A 26,175-nucleotide genomic window follows, 5' to 3' on the forward strand; every position below is an offset into this window, starting at 1 on the left:
TTAAGTTTTGAACAAAATTAGGACTTTTCTGTCATTATGTGTTTTTGAATGGTTTACATTACTACACACTTAAAGATTTAAATCAATTTCTGGTCAGAATAGAAAATATTAAAGGATATTTAGTAGATTTACATTTAGGAGTATGTTTTTTTGGTAAAGAATGTAGAACAATGAGACAGGAAGTTGATAATCATCCAGACATGACCATATTTTTTCCAGATATGACTAATACCTTAGCTTATAAATATCAAATGACGGATGTAAATGTTGCAGCCCTAACTGACGAGAAGAGATCCTAAAATGCCCATGTTTGCCAGATGTGACTGTCAGATGAGCTTAAATAACCGCTTGCTAACTTGACCATAGGTGTTATTAATTAACTTGCTTGGTCATTGTGTTTGTCCAATTGTTTAAACAATCTGTTGCCACAAAGTACAAGACAAAAGATGTGTAAAAGCCTGTGTCCAGGGCTGTAATGGAATATTTGCCTGTATCAAATGCTGTAATGGAATGTTTGCCTGTATCAAATGCCACAAACTGCAAGACAAAAGATGTGTAAAAGCCTGTGTCCAGGGCTGTAATGGAATATTTGCCTACTGGTCTGTAATGGAATATTTGCCTACTGGTCTGTTATAGACATTACATCAGTCCATTGTATCATGTGTTTTTAACTATATTTTCTGGTGGTGTGTCAGTGCATTTACGATCATTTGAATTAAATATGTGTTAATTAGGCCTTAGGTTAAAAAACAGATACTTGCAATAACATCTGGCACTTATCTGAGGACCTGATAAAATTGAACTTTGCCAATGGACTTGACTGGATATACATGTTAAGTGTTATGTATTTTCAAGGTAGTGTGGGGCCCTGGGTGGTCTGAAGTGCACACCGTTATGGATCACTGCCATTGCACCTCTGTCTGCATGGGTTTGCGTCTTAGGCTCGGCTAACGTGGGTATGTGAGAAATCTTGCCAGTAGCTTATCATGGGTCGGTGGTTCTTCCCAGGGTTTTCCTGAGTTCTTCCTCCACCAGTTGCACTGGCTGCTATGTATAGCCTATCTTGTGCTGAAAAATGGCGTTAAACCCTACACCACCACCTACAACAACAATAACAGCAGGGTAGTGTGTCTGCTTGTTAGCTAATTTTAGAAATAGTGGAGTGGCACTAAATACTGTTGTTTGGTGAAATTTTATTGTATAGTTTTCTATAAAAAAAGTAATTGTTATAAATTAATAGTTTGAGAGAAAACTAATGAAGCTTGGAAGGATAACACTAATACTGAAGCAGCAGCAGATCTGGAACCAAAAAATATCACCAGTGTACATTTAATAATTAAGTGTATATTTTCTTTTATGTGTAACTTATTATATTTCCTTTGAATGTTTTAATATATAGTTTTCACAATTCTCTGAATGCCATGTTAATTTGTTTTAGGAAAAACGTTTTTTTCTGTTGTTGTAATTTGAATTTCAGGACCCCTGATATATTTCTCTGGTCCATGAAAGTTTAAAAAACTATTCCAAGACACTTAGGACATAAAGTTTAGACTACACAGACTGTATGCTCAATAATCTATTGTGCAGTATAAAAAGTCAGGTACAATTAGACAACTGGTCAAATTAGACTACACAGATTGTTTGCTTAATCTATTGTGCACTATAAAAAGGCGGATACAGCTAGTTTACACAGAAATCTAATGTGCAGTATTAAAAGTAAGAATTGGAATGGTCTAGATGCATGTGTGTTTCCCCCACTCCAGTAACTACCAAAGTCTTGCACAAAGTGATGGCATCATATTGCCATTAAACTGTGATTGTTCCCTTCAAGTGGGAAAAATCATGCATTAACAGCCTCTTGAACTTTGCTGCAGAGAAACCCCAGGATTATCCTGCTTTCCACCCATCTGATCATAGACAACTGCAAATGCAGGATTTCCACCCAAACCCAAACTGTTCAACCTGAATGTCTGCCTCATATCAAACAAACCCACAGGAAGAATGATAATGATGAACAGATGGACCACCACTCTGAAGTCTTTCAGGGAAAATGAAGAGTCTTCTCCCAGTGGCGCAAGTAGTATCACATTTTTCAGAAACCTCAGTACCACCAGTAGCTATCTTCCACCTGTGGCACTTTATGTAAGATAAGTTCGTAGCCATCACAATCAAGAGTTTGCATTCTTTGATTTAAAAAATTCTTTTCCATCATGGAATAGAGAACACCAGAGCAAAATCCTTCAGACATTCTTGCAAAGTTCAAGTTAACCTGAGGAAGCATTTTCCCATTGCCAAATATGGAATCTGCCATGGGTTCTGCATGTCTGAATAAAAGACCCATCAAACTACTGAACAGAGCCTCCAAGATTCACATCCTTTACAGTATTTTGATCTAGAATTTAGTTACCAGGGTAGGCATACAGGCAGAGGAAGCCTCACATTGAATTTGGAGGAAGAGAGAAAAGCAATGGAAAAGTTAATGGGTTCCAGGCTCAGTCAGAACACCCCAGGAGATCATTGTAGGTCAGCACCAAAACAGGCAAGGAAGTGGGATGGATGCCCCTTCCTTGCCTGTTTTGGTACTAATTGCCTGGGGTGTTCTGACTGAGCCTGGAACCCATTAACTTTTTCATTGCTTCTCTCTCTTCTCTTCTCTCTCTCTCTCTCTCTCTCGATTTATAATAAGGGCACATAAACATACATCGTACCAAGGGAAAGCACTGCATCAGTGGGTGACTATTCTACACTAAAAGTGCCTTCCCTTTCCAGGGTTCCATGTGTAATTTACTGGAACAGTTCTTAGAATATTTGTTACTAAAAGAAACAAAACAAAATGTGGTGAAAGTCTTTGTTAGGTTTAGAGCTGTCTGTATTCTGAATTTAGAAGGTAGTGGATGTTCTCCTGAAATATAAGTCAGCAGGTAACAGCTATGAAAAAGAGTATGCATACATTTGAATAAAGTTGCAATTGTTTACAAGGTTGGGTTAAAGTACACTCTATAGTGATGTCACATTTTAAGGATATTGGAATATTAACATTAGACATCAAAATTTAAATCTTACAGTTTGTGATAAAAGAATATTTTTGAACCCATAGGCCTGCTTCTCCATTGTAGGTGAATACTGTAAGATGGTGGACAGGGAGAATAAACAGGTGCTGATGTGTTCCTGGGGCCATAAAGAGGCAGAAACCATGGCACAACTTGATTTCTCACCAGCAGAGGACAAAATAGGGAAACATGAAGACAGCATGGAGCCACAAGGATTTGTGGTTTGACATTTTTGAATATGCAGTAATATTGTGTAATTTTCAAGTAAACTGTTAGAATTATATGAAAAGCATTTTTATATTTAAATGAATTGACTCCTGTGTGGAACAGTAAAATGTCATTTATAATTGTTGTACAGTCAGAGTATGTGCAGCAATTGATAGAGAATACTTAGATCTTTTAGTCATTTATAATTGTTGTACAGAGTATGTACAGCAATTGACAGAGAATACTTAGATCTATTAGTCATTTATTTACGGGGGGGGGGGGGCAAAAAGAGATAAATCTTGAAAATAATGTCCAGACTTTTATATCAGTTTATAATATACTACATTTGTCCCCAACTTAAAAGGCCGCTCTTCTGCAGCAAGATGTCCTTATAAGAGAAGTTGCCTTTCAATAGGGAGATTTAACAAATCTGAGTAAAGATCACATTTAAAGTAAAAGAGGTGTAACCAGTTGTTAGACATTTCATGTTTTCATTTCAAAACTCGTGAATTTTTTTCTTTTCGATTTGTTAAGACTTTCTTTTCTATATTATAGAACAACAAAGTTAGTTTGTGTAACACAATAAATAACACTGCCATGCCTATTGTACAAATCACCAGTTGAAATGATGTCTGCAGTTGTATCAAAATGATAATTGATTTTAAGACCCTGTGGAATTATAAGATTATCTATAGGGTTCACATATGGTTCTTACAGGATTTCTTCAGACTGTATCTAAATATGGGTACTCAGGTACTTGCCCGTTCATGACAACCCAGGTAAAAAAATTGGCAAACGGGTACCCCCTAACAAAAATAACCCCCAAACAAAACAAAAAACATGTTTCCAAGTTCAAATTGAAACACAGAATAAAGACTACAGTTCAAGGCTCGTGTCATATGCATGTTTATTCATCCTCACAGGGGCTCATTACTTACAGTTAACTTGTTATACTTGTACAGTATAATGATACGATAGAGGACACTTATCTTCTTTCTTGTGCAAACTATTTAAGAATCAGAACTGATATTTCAAGTTAGATTTCCCGTAGCATAATAAATTTGGTACTGATTCTTAGCTCAGGCATTTGATTTTGTATGCCTGTCCAAAGTTTGGCTTACTATTGTACCTTGAAGGAATGCCAGACCATTTTCCCACGTCACAGTACTGCTCAACATTGCCATGATCACACCTGCTTAGTATGCAGACATGATTTTTCTCTGTCTTAAAGCGGAATTCCGCTTTTCTCCTGACTTGAATTCGATTTTTTTATATAGTTCGTTTTTTTTTTATTGTTGAGTTGGTGCACATTGAACACATCTTTTATTTTGAAGGTTTTACTGCATAAACTGCAAGATACTCTGTTACCAATAAGTGGAATTTTTTTTGTCGTGCAGATGTTTAAATTTTGCTTCACAATTTATACATTGGTAATATTTTTTGCTGTGTAGCAGTCGTGTAGCAGAGCAGTTGTGTCATAATTTATCATGTGTTGAAAAGCTGGGGCTACATAATGAGGACAGTGTTTTCCTTGGAAGAGTCAAATATTCCATCATTTTGACTGTGAGGCCATAACACAAGTTCACAAAGGAGGAAATAAATTATATTAACTCATTAACCCCTGGAGAATTTTGTCATTTTTTGCGGAAATGCTAGTAGGAAAGACATTTTAAGGCTGCTTCCAAATAAATCTAAGAGATTTCTGTTTAGATGAATGCCTAGTTGTGCTAGAAATGTCATTTTTCATTGGCTGTTTTGCTCTTTGCTCGTGCATGTGCATAAGGGTAAATGTTTGAGTTCTTGTTGGTTTTTTTGTTGGTTTTTTTTGCTTATTGCATCCATCATTTTCTTGTCCTGGCCACTTGTTTACTTGAAATCCTCAACTTATCTTACTTTTGCAAAGGTTTACCTGTCTCTGTGCAGTTCAGACCAGTCTGCCTTAGATCTTATTTTTGCAAAGGTTTACCTGTCTCTGTGCAGTTCAGACCAGTCTGCCTTAGATCTGAGGCCAAAAGGTCCAAATTCTAGATGCAAAATCCAGTTCTGACAACAAGTGAATTGTTTGTGTAAAAAAAACTGGGTCTCAAAAAATGCATTTCTCTCTATATTTTGTAATGAGAGTAAAAAGTCCAGATTATTTGGTATCCTTATAGAGCTACTTCTGTCTAATTTTCTGTAATACCACCTATTTTGGTAAATCTTAAATGACCTTGACACTACAAAGCTTGGAAGTAGGGTGCTACCTCCTGATATTCTGACATGGCACCAAAGGTTATTGAGTTAAGAAGGGTTTTGGAATTTTTTTACAAATAGTCAAGGAATGGTTAATTTTTTAATTTACAAGCATTGTTGACGTACAATTGATTAAATATGCAAGAAATATTCAAATTTGATGTCATCAAACTGCTCTCATTACCCCTGGAGATTTTTGTCATTTTCGCTAGAGGTCCCTGAGTGGCCAAGTGGTCTAAAGTGCTCCCCGTTATGGATCACTGCCATCTCACCTCTGTCTACTTGGATTCAAGTCTCGGATTCAACCAATGTGGGTATGTGAGAAAGCTTGCCAGTAGCTTCTAGTGGGTTGGTGGTTCTTTCTGGGGTTTTCCTTGGTTCTTCCTCCACCATTAATACCGTCCATCATGTATAGCCTATTGTGTGCTGAAAAATGGTGTTAAACTCAACAACAACATCATTTTCGCTTGAAATGTGAGTAAGAAAGACATTTTGGGGGCTGCTTTTGAATACATCCATATAAATGTTCTTCCAGGAGATTCAGTTTAGATAAAAGCCTAGTTGTGTTAGAAATTTCCATTTTCATTGGCTATTTCACTGATGCATGTGCAGAAGGTAAAAATTGGAGTTTTTATGTCCTGGTCACTTTTGACTTGAAATCCCCAACTTATTCTACCTTTTGCAACTGTTCGCCTGTCTGTGTGAAGTTAAGACTGGTCTGCCTTAGATCTGACGTCAAAAAGTCTAAAATCCATACACAAAATGCAATTCTGACATGGGGCGCAATTTTAGTGTAAAAAATTGGGTCTCAAAAATTATGTTTGTCCTTCTGCACTTTGTAATGCGAGTATAAAGTCCAGATTATTTGGTACCCTTTTCTAGCTACATCTGTCTACCTTTACTGTAATACCACCCATTTTGGTGTATCTTAAATGACATTGACACTACAGAGCTCAAAAGTAGTGTACTACCCCCTGATGCTCAGATGAATTAAAAATGCCTAGACTCATTTAAATCGTGATGTTAATCCCTACTGGATGTAGAGTATGTAATTGATATATGCAAAAAAGTTTTTTTTTTTCCCTCTAGAGGGCTCTGTGTCAGATTTAATAATTTTTATTATCTGAAATTATTTAACACAGTCTATGTTGTGGTCAGATAAATTAAAATACTTTGACATTGGGGAATCTTCATGATTACAGTTATCCCTCAAGTGTTCTTTTATTTTCACTTGGAATTCCGTTAGTCTCGCCTTTATATTGTTTGCCAGGTGATCATGTTAAACATGTTCATGCTTGATTTATCAAGATAGATGATTAATTTATCAAGGTAGATGATTAATTTATCAAGGTAGATGATTAATTTATCAAAGTCGATGATTAATTTGTCAAAGTAGATGATTAATTTATCAAGGTAGATGATTAATTTATCAAGGTAGATGAGTAATTTATCAAGGTAGATGATTGATTTATCAAGGTAGATGATTAATTTATCAAAGTTGATGATTTATCAAGGTAGATGATTAATTTAGCAAGGTAGATGATTGATTTATCAAGGTAGATGATTGATTTATCAAGGTAGATGATTAATTTATCAAGGTAGATGATTGATTTATCAAGATAGATGATTAATTTATCAAGGTAGATGATTGATTTATCAAGGTAGATGATAAATTTATCAAGGTAGATGATTGATTTATCAAGGTAGATGATTGATTTATCTCAAGGTAGATGATTGATTTATCAAGGTAGATGATTGATTTATCAAGATAGATGATTAATTTATCAAGGTAGATGATAAATTTATCAAGGTAGATGATTGATTTATCAAGGTAGATGATTGATTTATCAAGGTAGATGATGAATTTATCAAGGTAGATGATTGATTTATCAAGGTAGATGATTGATTTATCAAGGTTGTTGTTGTTGTTGTGGGGTTTAACACCATTTTTCAGCACATGATAGGCTATGCATGGCGGCTATTATTAATGGTAGAGGAAGAACCCGGGAAAACCCCGAGAAGAACCACCGACCCACAAGAAGCTACTGGCAAGCTTTCTCACATACCCACATTGGACGAATCCTAGACTCGAACCCACGCAGACAGAGGTGAGATGGCAGTGATCCGTAATGGAGAGCTCTTTAGACCACTCGGCCACTCGGGGCCCCACAATTAATCAAGGTAGATGATTGATTTATCTCACTTTGTACAGCACATTCACAACAAAAGAAGGTCACTGACAGATTTATCATGTTTTACTGGGTTTGTATAACTTTTTGCTTTGCTTTATGTTTGATTTGGCACCATATATTCTTTGTTGTGCTGAGGTAGTCAAATGCTAATACTTAAATACTACAAGTTTTTGCATGCTTCATGAATTCTATTCAACCTGGAATGATGAAACTTGGTGAGAGGATGCTTCATAAGTGTCCTGTATTTCTTGCTTCAGTGACTTTGCTTAAATTTTGTGTTTAAAGTTCATTTATTGTTTATGCTCAAATCGTGAAACTTCATCATTGGATTCATATCTGTTTTTACTACACCAGAAGTCCAAAAACTACTTGATATGCTTTCAGACATTTGATTTTTGTGATTGATTTTGCTAGCATAACTGTATCAACGTTTTGTTCTATGGTTTAGTCGATTCATATATACTTAGAATCATTTCAGTTCATAAAAAAATAAGACATTACTCAGTAAACCTGTAATTATTTTGCAGTTAAAAAAATTTGACTGTGTTATATATATTTAATTTGCATTGTTTATTTGTACATATTTTTTTTTAATTTTTAAAAGTTTTTTGGGGGAAATTCCCCCATAAAATGCTGGGTCTACCTGTTATTTACTACATTTTATATTATAATTTCAGAAACAGTCCTTTTATAACTAAGATTTAATCTTGTAAACATTTTGAACCTTCCAGAATGAAATTTTCTATTAGGTAAGAGGTTTTTTTTTATATAGAAAATGCTAATTGTGACCTGAGGTCAAGTAGAGGACTATATCAGCTTGTTTTTCTTGAAATTATTAATTAATGCTGAAAGATCTGAGCAGAATCAATTATATTATTGTTTTATTTGGGCTGGAATTTATTTATTCAAATTATTTCATTCAAGGGATTCTTCTAAGGAAATACAAAGTGCTCAGAATTAACATTCTTGGAAATAGAGACTTGAATTTATAGTGAAATTTCAAAAAAGGATATATTCATGGATTGTATTATTGTGATTCAAGAAAGGACTGCTGACACGTCACTACAACACAGGCCACCAAAGGCACATCAACACCTCAGCATTTTATTTATTTTCGAATATCACTAAAGTTTGTTCAGAACTTTAGTCATTAGAACTTGCGTTCAAAATTCTAGGATTACTTTTGATTTTTTAGCAGTACTATATTTTTTTAATACATTTTTTACTTTGTATTCCAGGGAAAGAAATTATTTGTTGAATTTTACAAAACTTGTTGGTTCTCACTCTTGTTTTATTACTTATTTTAAGACCATAGAGTTGTAATAACTGGAAAAGCCGCATGTCTAGATCAATCCTGCATCTTTGTAAACTGCATTTTCTGTATAGAATAATGAGCTTCCAGCATATGGTGCTTAAAGGATAAGCACAATCAATATGAAAAGATACATCTATTGATACAATGTAAGAAAAAATCCATTATGCTATATGAATGGTGATTCACAGAGAATTTGGCATTTTAATTGTATATTGTGATATGTTACCCTCAATGGGGTAACTGTACATGTATGAGTATAGGAATTAGATAAGTGTATTGCATACTGCATGCATTTGAGCTAGGCCTCAACTGGGATACCGATCCGGTTGCCTAGTGGTTAGAGCATCTGCCTCAGATGCGAGAGTTCATGAGTTCAATCCCCGGTCAAGAAATGCCAAAGACTTACAAAAATGGTACTAACAGCTGCCTCTCTTGGCACTCAGCATTAAGAGGTTAGTGTTAGGACTGGTCGGCCTGGTGTTAGGATAATGTGACTGGGTGGGACATCAAGCTACATGTCTGCAGCATGATGCCCCAGTGCTTGACATCACTATAAGCTGTCACACTGCAGACATCGTAGCAATATGACTGAAAAACTGTTAAAAGTTATGTTAAAAATCCAAATCACACACACACTCAACTGTAGTAGCTAGCCTAATCAAGGTAATCAGGTAATCATTGACACTTAAACATTGCTTCTAACACTGGCTGCTGTTGATGTGGGTTTAACAGCATTTTTCAGCACATGATAATCTTTACATGACAGTCAGTATATTTGCTGGATGAAGAACCTGAAAATCACCTGAAACAACCACCAACAGACGGAAAGCACTGACAATCATTCTCACATACCAACACATGGAAAGCACTGACAGTCATTCTCACATACCAACACGTGGAAAGCACTGACAATCATTCTCACATACCAACACATGGAAAGCACTGACAGTCATTCTCACATACCCACACGTGGAAAGCACTGACAATCATTCTCACATACCTACATTGGCCAAGGCCATTCTCACATACCCACATTGGCCAAGGCCATTCTCACATACCCACATTGGCCAAGGTCATTCTCACATACCCACATTGGCCAAGGTCATTCTCACATACCCACATTGGCCAAGGTCATTCTCACATACCCACATTGGCCAAGGTCAAGACTCAAACCAATATGACAGGTGTGAGATGTCAGTGATCTATAAATACCACCACTGCCATCTGGGGCCTCTAGTACTGGCTGTCATTCTTAGGGTACTGAAAACTTGTGACTTTCACACAGTAAAGTCAGGTTTATAGTAGTTGACAAAATAATAGCTTTTACAGCAGTTTTTGAGAACAATGATTTTTAAAACAAAGACAAAAACAAAAGTGATCACTGGTTTTTATCAACTTATTATAGTACCTCAACTTTGAGATAATAGGGGGGAAAAATGTGATGATTTGTTATTTTTTCATATGCTGTCAGAGTATTATGTGGTTTAAACACTATTCCAGCACAATACTGACTATTTTGCCAGTTAAAAGTTACAATCAACAAATATAAAGGTAAAAAGAAAAAAATGTCTTAGATGAAGGCAAACTTATCATTATCAAGATCACTTTAGAATTACATACAGAATGATAAATAGTGTTCACAGTGGTTTCTGGAGACTGCTAAAAGTTTCATTGAAGTGAGACATGTCATCACTTGAAATAGTCTAGATGAAGCCTCCAGCAACTAAGTCCTAACAGTTTCAGAAAGAGCCCATGAAGATTCTGAATATGTTTATACATTTTTCTAGGACACAAATGCAGTGATCAAAAAGAAGAAATCCAAACCTGTCCCAGACTACTTTAAGCCTACAGGGCCTCCTCTGTATTCCAAAGATTTTGTTAAGGCCCCTTTGGTGAGTATAGTGAGTTAAGGCCCCTGTGGTGAGTAATGTGAGTTATGGCCCCTGCAGTGAGTATAGTGAGTTAAGACCACTGCTGTGAGTATAGTGAGTTAAGGCCCCTGTGGTGAGTATAGCATATCTCAATTTTAAAGAATAACATATCCAAATTTTATAGTATAGCATCATCATATTTTAGAGTGGAGCATATCCATATTTCAGAGTAATAGCATATCCAAATTTTAGAGTAATAGCATATCCAAAATTTAGAGTTATAGCATATCCAAATTTTATAGAATAACTTATCCAAATATTAGAGTATAGCATCAGCATATTTTAGAGTGGAGCATATCCATATTTTAGAGTAATAGCATATCAGAACTTTAGAGATAGCGTATCCAAACTTTAGAAGAAATTTTGAGAACACTTAGGCAACTTCCAAACCCAATGGAATTGCTTTTTAAACAAACTCTAATCAGTTTTAATACACATATTCCTTTGTACAGTAGGCTTAAAGATTGATCACACTTTACAGATGGTCTTAGGAAAATGCAAAGATGGTAACAGAAACCATGAATTTGGCCCTGAAACCATTACTATGATATTTCCGTGCGAATGAAAAATGTGTTTGTATTCATATGCTATTTGTAGTTGCACTGTTTAGGGTTGTTCCTGTAAGACATACTTGGGGCCTAGGGAAGACACTTTTAATGCGGAGCTGCCACCCATAGATGCAGTGTAGAATTTTTAACATTTTCATATGAACTCTTCAAGCAGTCAGGTTACACTGGCATGTATTTTAAAAACTGCCTTCCCTGATCAGTCAGGATACCCTGGCATGTATTTTTAAACACTGTCTTCCCTGGTCAGTCAAGTTACCCTGGCATGCATTTTTAAACACTGCCTTCCCTGGTCAGTCAGGTTACCCTGGCATGTATTTTTGAATACTGCCTTCCCTGGTCAGTCAGGTTACCCTGGCATGTATTTTTGAATACTGCCTTCCCTCGTCAGTCAGGTTACCCTGGCATTATTTTTAAACACTGCCTTCCCTTGGCACAGTGTATAATTAAATAGTAAAAAAGCTCTTATCAGTTGCAGTTATTTGTGTTGTGAATGATTAAAGTAATATTGTAACTATTTCATGTTAAATAATTACATGTTAACATGGAAGAAGTCCTAGATATGCAAGACTGAGACATGTCTAAGATATTCATTTTCAGAAAACATAAGAAGTAATGTGTGTGGTTGCATTTTAAATACATGCTCCTCATTTAAGAATAATATTTACATGTGGATATTCTCCTAAGTCATTAACGTTCGTTTTCTGAGACATTTAGTCTAAATTTCCATAACTTTTTGTTGAGTGGTTGTATGAAAATGACTCAGGAAAATTGGAATTATGTCTTGCATACGTAATAAATATTAGTTAATAAATTTGATGGAAGTGATGAAAGAATTGATGATATTAAAGCTGTTTTATTATATACGAAATGGAACTGCACTCCAATATCTACATGGCATCTTTAGCCAGATATGATCTAGTTATATATAAAATAAATATTGATTATAAGAAAATCACAAATTCATTTGGATAAAAGCTGACAAAAGTATTGATTATGCTGCAGCTGTTTTAGTATATTAACTCTAATTGAGCACAGTATATAAAGTGTATGTCAATGTCAATGCAGTCACATTCACTCAGCTAATGTATGAATAATTTGATACTAATGTATGACTAATTTGATACTATTGTAGGACTTTTACTATACATGCTGAAGAGCCAGATAGATTCTGGGTATGATCTGTGCTCTTTACAAACTGTAAATCTCTTGTTACCAAAATCTGAAATAAAGGAATTCAAAAAGAGCTTTGGATTTTCAGAGTATATGTTTGGAACAGCTTGCGTACAAATCAAATTCTCTCAATGCTTTTAAAATAATGCTACAAGTACAAGTTAGATAAGAAATAAATTACATTCTTTTTCAGCTAGTGTAAATCTCTTGTTACCAAAATCTAAAATACAGGAATTCAAAAAGAGCTTTAGATTTTCATAGTATATGTTTGGAACAGCTTGTCTTTTAATATAAAACAAATCAAATTGTTATAATAATGCTACAAGTACATGTTAGATAAGAAATAAATTCCATTCTTTTTCAGCTAGTGTTAAATAATCAAGATATTGTACACAAGTATATTGTAGAGAAGGCCTTAATTAAAATAGATTTTTTAAGTTGAGCCACTGTCTATAAATAATGCATCTTATACCAATTTATAATGGAGTTGTTTGGAGCAAAGTAGCAAATATTTTAAGGCAAGGATTTTACTACAACCAGAAAGTTTTAATTTATCTGCAAATGTCTTATTCTCCTCATCATGATATGTTCAAATCCTTTCCAGTATGGAGGTGGAGTCCCTAAATACATGGAACCTACATGGCCATCTAAAGACCAGTGTGAATCCTATGTACAGAAAGTCCCAGATGCTACAAACCTTTCCTCCGTCTACTTGTCTCCAGAGAACAAAGGATATGAGTGAGTACAGGAGCAGGATAAAAAATTCAGTCTGTTTGGCAAATCAGTAGAATATTTGTGTAAAATAGGCAAAATAAAAAGCATGAAATTAAAGTTGCATGACATATGTAAATAGGTATCCCTTTATATGCTTGTCTTAAGCCAGTGCATTGGTAAAATCATTAAAAGACTCGTATCTAACCTCAGGTTATATTTTAGTCCTTTATAGTAGTCAGAAATGCATCAAGGAGCATTATGAGTCTTCCGTTTGTAGATAATTCATGTGATGAACAATCCCAAACATTCATAGGTAAGCACAGTAGGACTCAAAATCCAAGTAAAAATTATTTCATCTTCAGGTATTAAAAAGGATTCACAGTAGCTGGAATTGTTTTTATTTATTTATTACTTGTTTTTTTTCTTCAAACTGTTAAGAGTTCTGCTGAGGAAAAAAATTCTGAGTTTCTACCCAAACAAAGTAACAGAAAACATGACACATTGTGCTTCATTGAAAACTGCAGTTGACAAAAATTATGAAAAGTGTTAATTGATCAGTTAGGATGTTCTGTTCAATATTTGATAAGTATTAGAGATACAGGGTAGAAAAAATAACTTGTATCCATTGTTGTTGATTATAATTTATGTACTAAGTATTGTTTTTCATGTTTTGTTTCTTCAAATACATTATCTAATACTAATAAACTAGCAGAATATCCTTTGTGTCAAATCTCAAGCCCTCCCAAGTTAAAAATTATGTTGATCTGTATTTGTCGAGTTGGAAGTAAGATAAAAGTGGTTTCTTCATGGATAGAGGGATTGACACTAAATCCCATCAGTCATCAATTACTACATCTACTCTTGCAAGATCAGCACATTCACAATGTGCCTTTTTAAGGATTTGAGCAATCCTTTAAAGTTTTCTGGAATGTATACTCTATTGTCTCTCAGATTCTCAGCATTATGATCCCAGGTAAAGACTTTGTTAATTATATCTAATTCATATTGTTTGATTGTTTGTTTGTTTTTCTTCATTGTTATAAAATTGTCCAAAATCAAGTTCACTATGAACCACACTAGGGACATTGATGTTTTTATTTTTGTAAACAAATAATATATTGTTAATATTTAGGTTACATATTAGGATCATTATCAAGAACAGTAAACATATTTATTTGGTCTGGGTCTAGGATATTGAAATTCCACCATGAAGAACCTATTGCACCTGAAATTTTCCCATGTTCATTATGGTAATTTTAGTAACAGATTGTATCTGTTTTGTAGACATGAACTTCAGACATGCATCCTGGCTCTACTTTTGTATCTTAGTTTTAGATATAATCTTGTTTACTTATAAACAGAATCATGTGTATTGTTGTGTTCAGTTTTTTATTTCGGTGGAATTATTTATTCATATTGTTATTCTCTGGAAATACAATGTGCTCAGGAATTTTCTTGGACAGAAACACTAATTTGGAATTATATTGAATTTAGACAAGGACATTTTGGATTATATTATTGTGATTTATTGGAAGACTGTTAGTTGATCATCACATTTCGAGCCACTGGTACGTTATTACATTGAAGATTTCAGACACATCAGTACCATCATGCTGATCTTATTGGGAACAACACTTGAATTTAATTAGAACTTTATTCATTAGGATGGGTGATGGAACATTTTGAACTATTTGGGATTTAATTCATAATACTGTAAGTTCTTTTTAAATTTTCACTTTGCATTCAAGGGAAATAAATTATTTGTTGAATTTTACAAAACTTTATGGCTTTTTCTCTTCTTTATTACATTTTTAAGACCATAGACAAGATGGCCACTATCGCTTAATTGGGTTGAAACAGCTGTTCTGTTTTTTTGCCATTTTTCATGATATATGTGCTTGTTGCATGTCTTCGTCTACGTTACTGTGTTCATAATGCATTGGCTGTTCAGTTCATATGTGTTTCTTCATCTCCTTGCTTTGGAAATGAGAACAATTAGACTTTTTCTCAGCTGTCTTGCTCCACTGGTACAGCTTCCTTTGTTGTTGAACAAACTGCCATCTCTTGATACTCGCCAGTCCCCCCGTTTATGCTAAGATGGACCCTCATTAATTGCTTTAAATGACCACTCCTTGTCGCTACACACTACTTTTTGCTCTAGACTAAACGAACTGGGATTATATTCATCATTACTTAAATGTAAACAGAAGCGAAAAAAGAAACGCTTCAAAGCTGGCCAGCGTTGAACGGGACGAGGAATTCCAGTTATCTCCCTTATGCTCTTTCCAGGTCAACAATTTAAAAATTCAACCGTTAATTTAGAAAATCTAATTCAAATCCCTAATAAATCATCAACCTTTGTGTGTGTTGCATTATTCATTGCCCAATCAGTAGGACCACTGGAAAAGCGCACAGAAATAGTTGATTTTACCAACAATCAGAATATTGACATCTTTTTCCTGACAGAAACATGGCTAAAAAAAAATCAGGCAATGAGCCGAAGTGTGTGGATCTAACACCCACCGGTTACTCCATCAAGTCGTTCCCCCACCACTCTCGTGGAGGTGGAATTGCTGTCATCACAAAGAACTCCATGATCAAACATCTTAACAACACCATAACTTTCAGTTTCTAGCACACATCGTTTGAACTAGTCCAAACCACACTTACACTGAAACAAAGGTCAGTCCATTTTTTCTGCCTATACCACCCTCCTCCTAGCAGAAAAAACAAGCTGACCGAATCTCTTTTGGAGCAGTTTCCAAGTCTCCTGGAGTATGGAAATTTGATAGGTGGCAACCTGATTATTCTTGGAGATTTCAGCTTTCACTTTGACTGTCCCGGAAACCCAAACACATCAAACCTCCTAGATACCATTAATGTTTTCAGCCTCAAACAGTCAGTTAACTGACCCACCCATAAACATGGTCACATTTTACACTGGATTCTTCATAGACCAGATGATAATATTCTACATTCCTCCCTGGTATCCCACTAACTTGCATCAGATCACCTCTGCATTATATGCCATCTTGACGTATCAGTCCCTAACCCTCCACCTTTATTTGTTACTAAGAGAAACCTCCGTATGATAAATATAACCAAACTAATGCATGACATCCAAACAGACCTAACAACTTGCCTACCTCTTACAGCAGAACAACTCGGTAACTGCCTGCATTCATTGCTCAACAAACATGCCCCAGCCACCCAGTACAGAGTATCAGTTCAAAAGTGTATGGCAGTATTGGGGCCCAGCTTCGCACTGCTAAAAGAGACCTCCGTAAAGCTGAGAGGCTGTGGCTTTCCACCAGACTCACTATTCATAAGCAAATCTATGAAGCTGCTAAGAAGAACATCACAAACATAGTCCATGCAGCAAAATCAGCCCACTACGCTACTGAGATCATAGAAAGTTCCAGCTGCAAAGAGTTCTTCGAGACTACTAACAAGCTAATGTCAAGGAACAAATGTACACCACTTCCAACTACCTTTTTTCCAGTCGACCTTCCGGACCTGTTTGCAGATTTCTTCTGTGACAAAGTACAAACCATAGCAGGACCGTCGCCAACATTCAGGCCGACCACAAGCCAGACAAACCAGCCGGCAGGACCGGCCGTCCATATGTTCATGGCTTATTCACAAGGGAGAGCTAGTGACAGTGTCAGGGATGACGGAATCACGTGATCTATGGCACCCGGTATGCTCTATCCAGAGATGCAAGCTATTCCAGAACACGACTCAACACACAGTGAGGGTGACGAAACTCGTGCAAATCAGCTGTACACAGATCCAACCATGGAATGGACTGAGTTTGGCTTCAAGGCAGCAGTGGAAGCAATTTATAGGGTGTTGGCAACTTCAGAATGCCCTCCACCTCCTACCGCCACTCAAGACTACAAAGTTAAGGCGTCTGTAGATCTTGATGGGGAGGAAGAGATGCCGTCCTTCCAGCTCTTTCCCCAGTTGGCAAAAATTAAGGAGATCAGTGATCGTCTATCAGGACGAATAGGTGATCCGGGGAATGCTAAGGCATTCTTTTCAGAAAGCCAAGTACCAGCGACGTTCTCGTGTCGCTGGTACAAAACTCATTCAGACACCTTCAGTACGGATCTTCCGGCCCTGGACAAAAAATATGGCAGCAGTTCACATGTCCGCTCCAACGGTTTTACAAAGTGGACAGAAATGTGTTCCATGCCACGTCAAAGCTAGTCCGGAACGTAGTCGCTACGTCTTCAATGTTAGACTCAGCTTCATTAGCCATTTTCCGACTTGCAGAAAAATCCGACAATGACCACGCTTGGGAAGCGATGGCCCGGATTGCTAGAGTTATTAACAGGGCAGCTCACCATTCCATGGCTAATGCGTTGGCTGCTTCTGCCAACTTAGACCTGATACGACGTGACGCATGTCTGCGGTCCATGTCGCTCAAGCCCCATCATACTCTGGCTTTACGGATGACTCAGTTTGGGTCGCCTTTACTCTTTGGAGGAAAAATTGAAGAAGTTCGGAAGCAGGCAGCTCAGGAACTGCTCCTCCAACTCGCTGCCCAACCCTCGCAGGCATTTAGAAAAAATCAGCCCCTGCCACAGCAGAGGGATGATTGGCGGACCACGGACAAGGGATCCTTACAATCAAATGTGCAGTATAGATCCCAACCCAATGCCAGGAGACAACAGTCTAATCAAGCTAGGACGCAACCATACAGAGGCGGTAAGAAACAAAGTTTCAAGCCTCCTAACTCTAAAAGTTGACATACCCTCCCCACCACCCGCGGACAGCCTACCTGTGGGCAGCCGCATCCTGAAATTTCAGGACCACTGGACCACCTTTTTTCCTCAGAACGATTGGGTGATCCAGGTCATTTCAGAGGGGCTTCGGATTTCATTTATCCAACCCCCTCCCCTGTCCTCTCCCCTCTTCATGGACATAACGTCCGATCAGGAGAAGGATACCTTTCTACAACAGGAGATACGGTCGCTCATAGGAAAACGAGCGGTGGAGATTGTAAAAAAAAAAACGCAATTGCCGGGTTTTATTCCAGGCTGTTTCTTATCCAGAAGGCAAACGGCAAGTTGAGGCCAATCATCGACCTGAGTTGCCTCAACCAATACATTTTACCACCGAAATTCAAGATGGAAATGGCGAGATCAATCCATCTTTCCATTCAGTGGGACGAGTATGCCGTCAGTCTAGATATGACCGACGCATATTTTCATGTCCCTATCCACCCCGCGTCACGGAAATTTCTCCGATTCGCTTACCGCAATGCGGTTTATCAGTTCCAGGTCCTACCCTTTGGCCTGAAATCAGCCCTTGGGCTTTTACCAAGGTTATGGATTGCATCATCACCCTGTTCCGCTCGACTTCATCTACAGGCAGAAACGATCTTTTAGCACTTTTAGATCATCTAGGCTTTTTCATGAACTGGAAAAAGTCCTATCTCCGTCCATCCCAGCGTTTTGTCCATCTGGGTATGGAGTTTCTCACTGATCTGAATCTGGTACGGCTTCCTCGCGCTCGCGTAATCCGGATCATCGTACTTGTCGAGTCCATTTCCAACAGGACGTGGATTTCAGCAACAGAATTCTTGCAACTCCTCGGATTATTCAATGCAGCGGCGGACTTGATCCCGGTTGGCCATCTGTGCCCCTTTTCAAGTCCCCTCAATCAAACAATAATGATCATGCCCGAGATGCGATCATTCCTGCATCAGTGGCACAACCCCGGTTGGCTGTCCAAGGGGATTCCTCTGGAGATGCCCCAAGCGGAGATAACGCTATGTACTGACGCCAGTACCTACGGTTGGGGTGCCCACCTTTTGCCGGACTTCACTACAGTCAGCGGCATGTGGGAGCCAGGGGAGAGGCCTTTCCACATCAACCTTTTAGAAATGAGGGCTGTCATCAATGCCTGTCATTTCTGGAAGGATCGACTATCAGGAGAAACTGTCCTCATTATGTCAGACAACTCTGTGGTGGTGATTTACCTCCTCAAACAAGGGGGCACCAAATCACCAGACCTGTGCATTCTGATCTGGCAGTTTCTACGTTGGTGCGACAACCTCCACATCAACGTACAAATCAGACACATTCCCGGCAGACTCAATGTCTTGGCTGACACTCTATCCAGGAAAGGTCAAGTCATTCACACGGAATGGTCACTCCATCAATCAGTCTTTCTTCGGATTTGCACACTTTGGGGGCATCCGATGATCGATCTTTTTGCGACAAGGTGGAATCGCAAGTTGCCCACCTTTGTCTCTCCAGTTCCAGACCCAGAGGCTTGGGCCTTGGATGCTCTGTCAATCAGCTGGGAGGGGTTGTGGGCATTCTCCTACCCTCCCACGATTTTGGTACTGAAAATAATCCAGAGGTTAAGGGGTCAGAACTGTCAGATGATTCTGATTGCCCCTCTCAGATGGAACAAGTCCTGGGTCACTGATCTACTCGATCTAGCGATAGATCTACCCAGGAAGATTCCAACCAGCCCAAATCTTCTCAAACAACCGCAGTCACTGGTGTTCCACCCCTGCCCAGACCATCTTCTTCTTCACGCTTGGCTCTTGTCCGGACAGCCTTGCGAGACAAACAATTTAAACCTTTGATTGTGGAGAGAATCTCAAGAACAAGAAGGCACTCTGAAGGCTTACGAGGGAAAGTGGCGTGTTTTCAGGGACTGGTGCCATATCAATAACATCGTCCCTTTGAGAGTCTCAATCCCTCAACTGGCCGACTTTTTTCTCTGACTTTTCGAGGAGAAACAGTTGGCCCCAATTACGATCAAAGGCTACCGCTCCATGATATCAGACACATTCCGCCATCATGGTAGATGTGATATTGGGCATAACAAAGATCTATCAGATCTTTTAGCCAATTTTGATTTCAATCGACCAAAATCCCTCACCCTGTTTCCAAAATGGAATCTGTCCTGGGTTTTAACATGGCTCAATTCAGACAAATTTGAACCTTTAGCCCACACTTCGTTAAAGCTACTATCATACAAAACATGTTTCTTGATAGCCTTAGCTTCAGCATGCAGGGTGAGCGAGTTACATGCCCTTTCCAGTGACCCGAACTTTCTTCAGTTCAGATCAGATGGTTCGGTGGTCCTCCTGACGCAACCAGGCTTTGTAGCCAAAAATAGGTTACCATCCATTGGCAATCAAAGAATCATCATTCACTCGCTCTCTTACATAGATAAGTCAAGAGCAACAGCCATGCAAGATCCTGTTCGTGCACTCAAGCACTATTTAAAACGCACAGAGGCGTGTCGGGACACACATAAGCGCCTCTTTCTTCCGGTCAAAGCTGGTAAACGGGATATCACCCCTCAAGCCCTTGCTTCATGGCTCAAATGGGTTATACGCTCAGCTACTCTGAGGTCTCACAAGATCAGAGTCACCTCATGAAAATTACAGCTCATGAGATTAGAGCAATCTCGGCGAGCCTTGCATTCGAACGCAATGTTTCGATCTGAGATATAATAGAAGCTGTTGGCTGGCATGCAGAGTCAACCTTCTCCAGTTTTTATCTCAGAGATTTGGCTTCGCAGAGGCAGACCTTGAATCTGGTAGGTCCGGTGTCGGCAGCCCAGATGACCACCAGACCCATTTAAAACAATCAGCACAGCCTATCAGCTTCGCTGGATTCGCCAGTGAAATTTCTTAGGTAAGAAGATTTCACTAACTATCTTCTTAACCGTATATAGGGGTCACATATCACGGGACCCTAGGCTGTGTTGCTGATGAAATTAGGAGAACGGGTTATCGTTCAAATGGGGAATCCAGCCATCATTCCCTAGAAGGTACCCGAGGTAGAGGTAGGATGCTCAGCATTCCCTCCTCCTATTACCTATTCTCCTAACATTAATGTGATCGGGAAATGTATTTGAAGGAGAAAGCAAATTTTTAGTAAATTATGTTTCTCCGAGAATACTTACCCAATCATATTACTTAAAAATCCTCCAACCACCCTGCTATGTGAGCATCCTCGTATAATATGTATCGCTCAGCTTAAAAAACTAGTGACACCTGGCGGTGGCAAGGGGAGGTAAGGGCAAGAGTTATTGCCCTTTGGTCTATATGAGAGAGACTGAAAAGACAAATTTTTGTCTTTTAGTCGGGCTGGATTCAAGAGGTAGCAGGCTTATATCCCTAACGTTAATGTGATCGGGTAAGTATTCTCGGAGAAACATAATTTACTAAAAATTTGCTTTCAATTGACTTGTCACCATACAGTTGGGATACAGAATTTCAGCAGCAACCATTAGCAGCATTTGAACCTCTCTCTATGGATTTAGTACATATAGTCATGATGAAGAGTGCACCAAAGTCATGTGAACTCGATCCAATTCCAACACCACTGCTGCTTGAGTGCTTAGATCCATTATTGCCTTCACTAACTGATGTTATTAATACCTCTCTCTCATCCGGGGAATTTTCCATCATTTTTCAAAGCTGCCATTGTAAAGCCTCTGCTGAAGAAACCAACACTCAACCATAACGATTTAAAGAACTACACCCAGTTTCTAATCTCCCATTAATAAAAAAAATCTTAGAAAAGGTTGTTCTACCCCAGCTTGTATCTCATCTGAATTCAAACTGTCCTTTTAGCCATATACAATCTGCATATCGCCCTTGTCAAATTACTGAAACTACTCTTCTAAAAGTAGTTAATGACATTCTCTCTGCTTTGGATAAGGGAAAGATTACACTCCTCACCCTCCATGATTTGTCTGCAGCATTTGACACAATAGACCATGATATATTACTTTACTGTCTCCAGCATGTATTTGGCATTCATGATACAGCCTTATTGTGGTTCAAGTCCTACTTGGTCAGCATGACACAAATTGTGTCTGCAAATGGAATACACTCCATCCCAGTTAATCTATGTTGTGGTGTTCTTGGACCTGTTCTCTTCATTCTATACTCTCAGCTGCTCTCAAGTGTCATAGATCATCATTCATTGTCTCACCAATTGTATGCTGACGACACCCAAATATACAAATCTAGCTACCCATTGGAAGTTCATGTTACCATCTAAGGTGTAGAGAGGTGCATTTCTGATGTGAAATCATGGATGACATGTAACAAGCTGCAGATGAATGATGATAAAACTGAGGCCATTCTGATCACAACACAAAGACTTTCTCAATCACATCCTTTACCTCAAACAATAATTATCAGTAACACCAACATTAAATTCACACGGTCAGTATGAAACCTAAGTGTCATTCTGGACAGTACTCAAGTTGCACCAACATATTATGAACATATGCAAGGCTGCATGTCTTGAGCTGAGACGCATCAGCTCCATTCGCAAATTTCTTTCAGTTGATGCCACTAAAACACTTGTATGTTCATTAGTACTTTCAAGACTAGACTATTGTTACTCAATTCTGTCTGTTGCATCTGAATATCTACTTCAGAAACTTCAAACGGTTCAAAACACAGCTGCTCGGATCATATTTAGAGTACCACGATCAGAGCACACCTCACTGCTGCTCTGTACCCTACACTGGCTATCCATTCGATCCAGAATCAAACACAAAATTTGTTCTCTGTGCTACGTTTCACTGACGGACTCTAGTCCAACATACCTGTCCGACCTTACCCATGTGTACACACCAGCAAGATACTTACGCTCCTCTTCTGACAATCATATACTCATTATTCCCACTATGAAAACAAAGTCATATGGACAGCGTTCTTTTGCATAACAGGGCCCAGCAACATGGAATGAATTGCCCACTGAACTTAAACACAAAGAGACAGTGACCCCATTCAAGAGTGCTCTTAAAACTCACTTATTTCGACTGCAAGAACAAACTTAAAAATGTAATAATGTGTCCTACCTTAAATATTCTCAGCATGTTTTTATGTTTTCTGATTTTTATGGTGTTTGTTTTTGTAATCATATCATTATATATGTTTTTTATGTTATAGGTGTTGTTTAATGTTGTAAAGCGCTTAGAGCTTCTAATGATTAGGGGCTATACAAAGTCCTCATTACTATTATTATTATTATTATTATTATTATTTGCATTATTATTATAATATGCATCATGTGTATACTGTGATACTTTAAATTCATGGGTTTCCAATTCTTATGGTTTTCATGGGTGAGCTAGACCACAAATTAAAAGTTACAATGTAATATCAACTAATATCCCCAACTCCATCATGTACAATGGGAGGCACCACCAGTTTCTTTCTTTGTTTTAATGCCACAGCTATCAATATGCTGTGTATGTGAAATACACATTAGGATAAGTACATGAATGATGATGAACACTGAAATTGATTGATTACAATTTAATTTCATAAACACGAAAACTCGTGTAATGTTGCAATGACTATTCCTAATGCATATTAATAAACACAGATTTACTCATTGTCTGTATCTTTCATTATTTCCCAAAGCAAATAATATTCTTATGTGCAAATACATTTTGTACTACTGCTAAATAAAAAAACAGCAGATTTGTCCTGCTTTCTTAAAGCTCATTTCAGTCAGGTCTCGAGTGCTGCTTTGTCATGTGTACAGATAGTTCACTTTACCTGATTTGATTCTATAAATCCACTGTCCTCCAGTTCATTTAACTGAACAGTCACCATGATATGAGCTCATCCTTGTAAAAGTTGTTAACAGCACATGTGGCTGGCATAGACATTGGTGTAATTGCCTTCAATAGAGAGAGAGTTCAGCCTTTCTCAGCATGCATTCTGAAAGCATCAAAGATTGCTACCACTTTTTGATTGTACTGACAGAGTCAGGGTAAGCAAGTCACATACAGAGTTCACATATGATATCAGAATTTGGTCTTGAAACTGATATCAGAATTTGGTCATGAAACTGATATCAGAATTTGGTCATGAAACTGATATCAGAATTTGGTCATGAAACTGATTTGTGATATCCTCATTGCTCTTGCGAATTTCTATAAATGTCACATCCCAGCCGCTTGGAAATATCCTTGTCACAAGCACCTGTCTGTCCTTCTAAAGAATCATGGAAAAAGAAGTCAGCATTTCATTAGCATCTCTGCATTTGCACCAGATCTTTGCAATGAATTTGTTAATTTAATTACTGCAGTATTGATGAAAGCTTTTTGCTTGTAAGTGTATGGACATAAATGTTGGTATAATCTCTACAAAGACATACACATGTTTTTTGTTGTAAAATGATATATCCAAGAAACTATGTACCCACAAATATGTATTTTTTTTACCCATATCATGAAATTTGAAACACAAAAAGTGTTGACACAGTTTTTGATAATATGACAAGTTAATCTGTAGTCAAAAGTACTCACAGTGGACCTTTTCATAATTTTCTCTATGCTGTGCATATGCTCACTTACATAAAAATATTAGGGGCCCCGAGTGGCCGAGTGGTCTAAAGCGCTCTTCGTTACAGATCACTGCCATCTCACCTCTGTCTGCGGCGGTTCGAGTCTAAGATTCAGCCAATGTGGGCATGTGAGAAAGCCTGCCAGTAGCTTCTCGTGGGTCGGTGGTTCTTTCCGGGGTTTTCCGGGTTCTTCCTCCACCATTAATACTGGCCGCCATGTATAGCCTATTGTGCTGAAAAATGGCGTTAAACCCCACAACAACAACAACAACATAAAAATATTTCCCTAAGCATAGCAATTAAAAAGTTTCATCCTTTCTACACAAGCTAATGTTATGGCAGTTTCAGGATTTGAGTAAGATCAGAACAGTATTTTCCTAAATATTTTGTCTCAAACCTAATATTTATTTTTGAATATTTTTTTGGTCCAGGTTGTGGTAAAATTCCCACTTGTTTACCAATATTGTGTAACTTGACGAAGCTACTCACCCTTGCTGATAGCCATTTGATTGATTGTCATGTGTAAGATTGACTGTCATGTTGGAAAGGTCTCTTCATTGCAGCATTGGTTACTGGTTACCCTTGTTACTGGTTGTGTACATCCATTGACATCTTAACTAAGACTGACCTGTCTACTTGCAAACAATTGCTGCAGTCTAATTGAATTGCAGATAAATCTTGCACTGCTTTGAGGGGCAAAGTAAAGATCCCAACCTCATCTGGGCTTTTTTGTCTCAGTGATGACTCAGCTTAGCTGTAACCAGGTCATTTACAAGATACTTAAGCCTGTCTTCTACATCAAAGTCCCAGATGTTGACTGACATATGCTGATTAAGAATACCAAAGCCTTCCTCTCAACAAGAAATCCTTTCATGACTGGTTATCATCATGCTTGAACTTCCATATTTTAGCAATAGGAACATAGACTTCACCTTCATATCTCCATTGAGAAACATTTATAGAAGTCAGTTTCAAACATGGCTCATGTATACGACCATGGAGAGTCAGTTTCACACATAGCTCATGTATGTACTCAGGCATTGATAGACATGCATGGGGAGTCAGTTTCACATACAGCTTGTGTACTCAGCATTGATAGACACCCATGGTGAGTTGGTTTCACACATGGCAATGTACTCAACATTAATAGACACCTATGGGGAGTCTGTCCCATATGGCTCATGTACTCAACAGGGTAGCTCAAAACCCAATACATTGTCTGCTTCTGTTTATTGACAACTTTCAGAAAAAAGCTATTTCCCTCCATATATGTGCTCCTAAAAGACCACCACAAGGCCATCTTCAGTTCTCAACCTGTATTGTCTACCTCCTATTCGACAGTTACAGAGATGAGGCCAGGAAACATACTGCCATAAAGGCAATACCACACAGGGCCAGTGATGCAGATCCTAGCCCTTTTCCACCCAAAAGTGGCTGC

At 37.9% G+C, this 26,175-nt stretch overlaps 1 protein-coding gene across 3 annotated transcripts in view; it reads left to right on the forward strand.

Annotated features, from left to right (window-relative positions):
• The window catches only part of LOC149792436 (tetratricopeptide repeat protein 17-like), a 187,337-nt gene that overhangs the window by 35,887 nt on the left and 125,275 nt on the right, over positions 1–26,175 (forward strand). For all 3 annotated transcript variants that reach the window (XM_089971005.1, XM_089971007.1, XM_089971006.1), the window contains 3 exons: positions 3,117–3,271; positions 10,784–10,888; positions 13,271–13,404. In XM_089971005.1, coding sequence (XP_089827131.1) covers positions 3,117–3,271; positions 10,784–10,888; positions 13,271–13,404 — 394 coding nt within the window. The remainder of the gene's footprint in view (positions 1–3,116; positions 3,272–10,783; positions 10,889–13,270; positions 13,405–26,175) is intronic.

The sequence above is a fragment of the Sinohyriopsis cumingii genome, chromosome 9, assembly GCF_028554795.1.
Source record: "Sinohyriopsis cumingii isolate HCF-2022 chromosome 9, ASM2855479v2, whole genome shotgun sequence".
NCBI classification, from domain to species: domain Eukaryota; kingdom Metazoa; phylum Mollusca; class Bivalvia; order Unionida; family Unionidae; genus Sinohyriopsis; species Sinohyriopsis cumingii.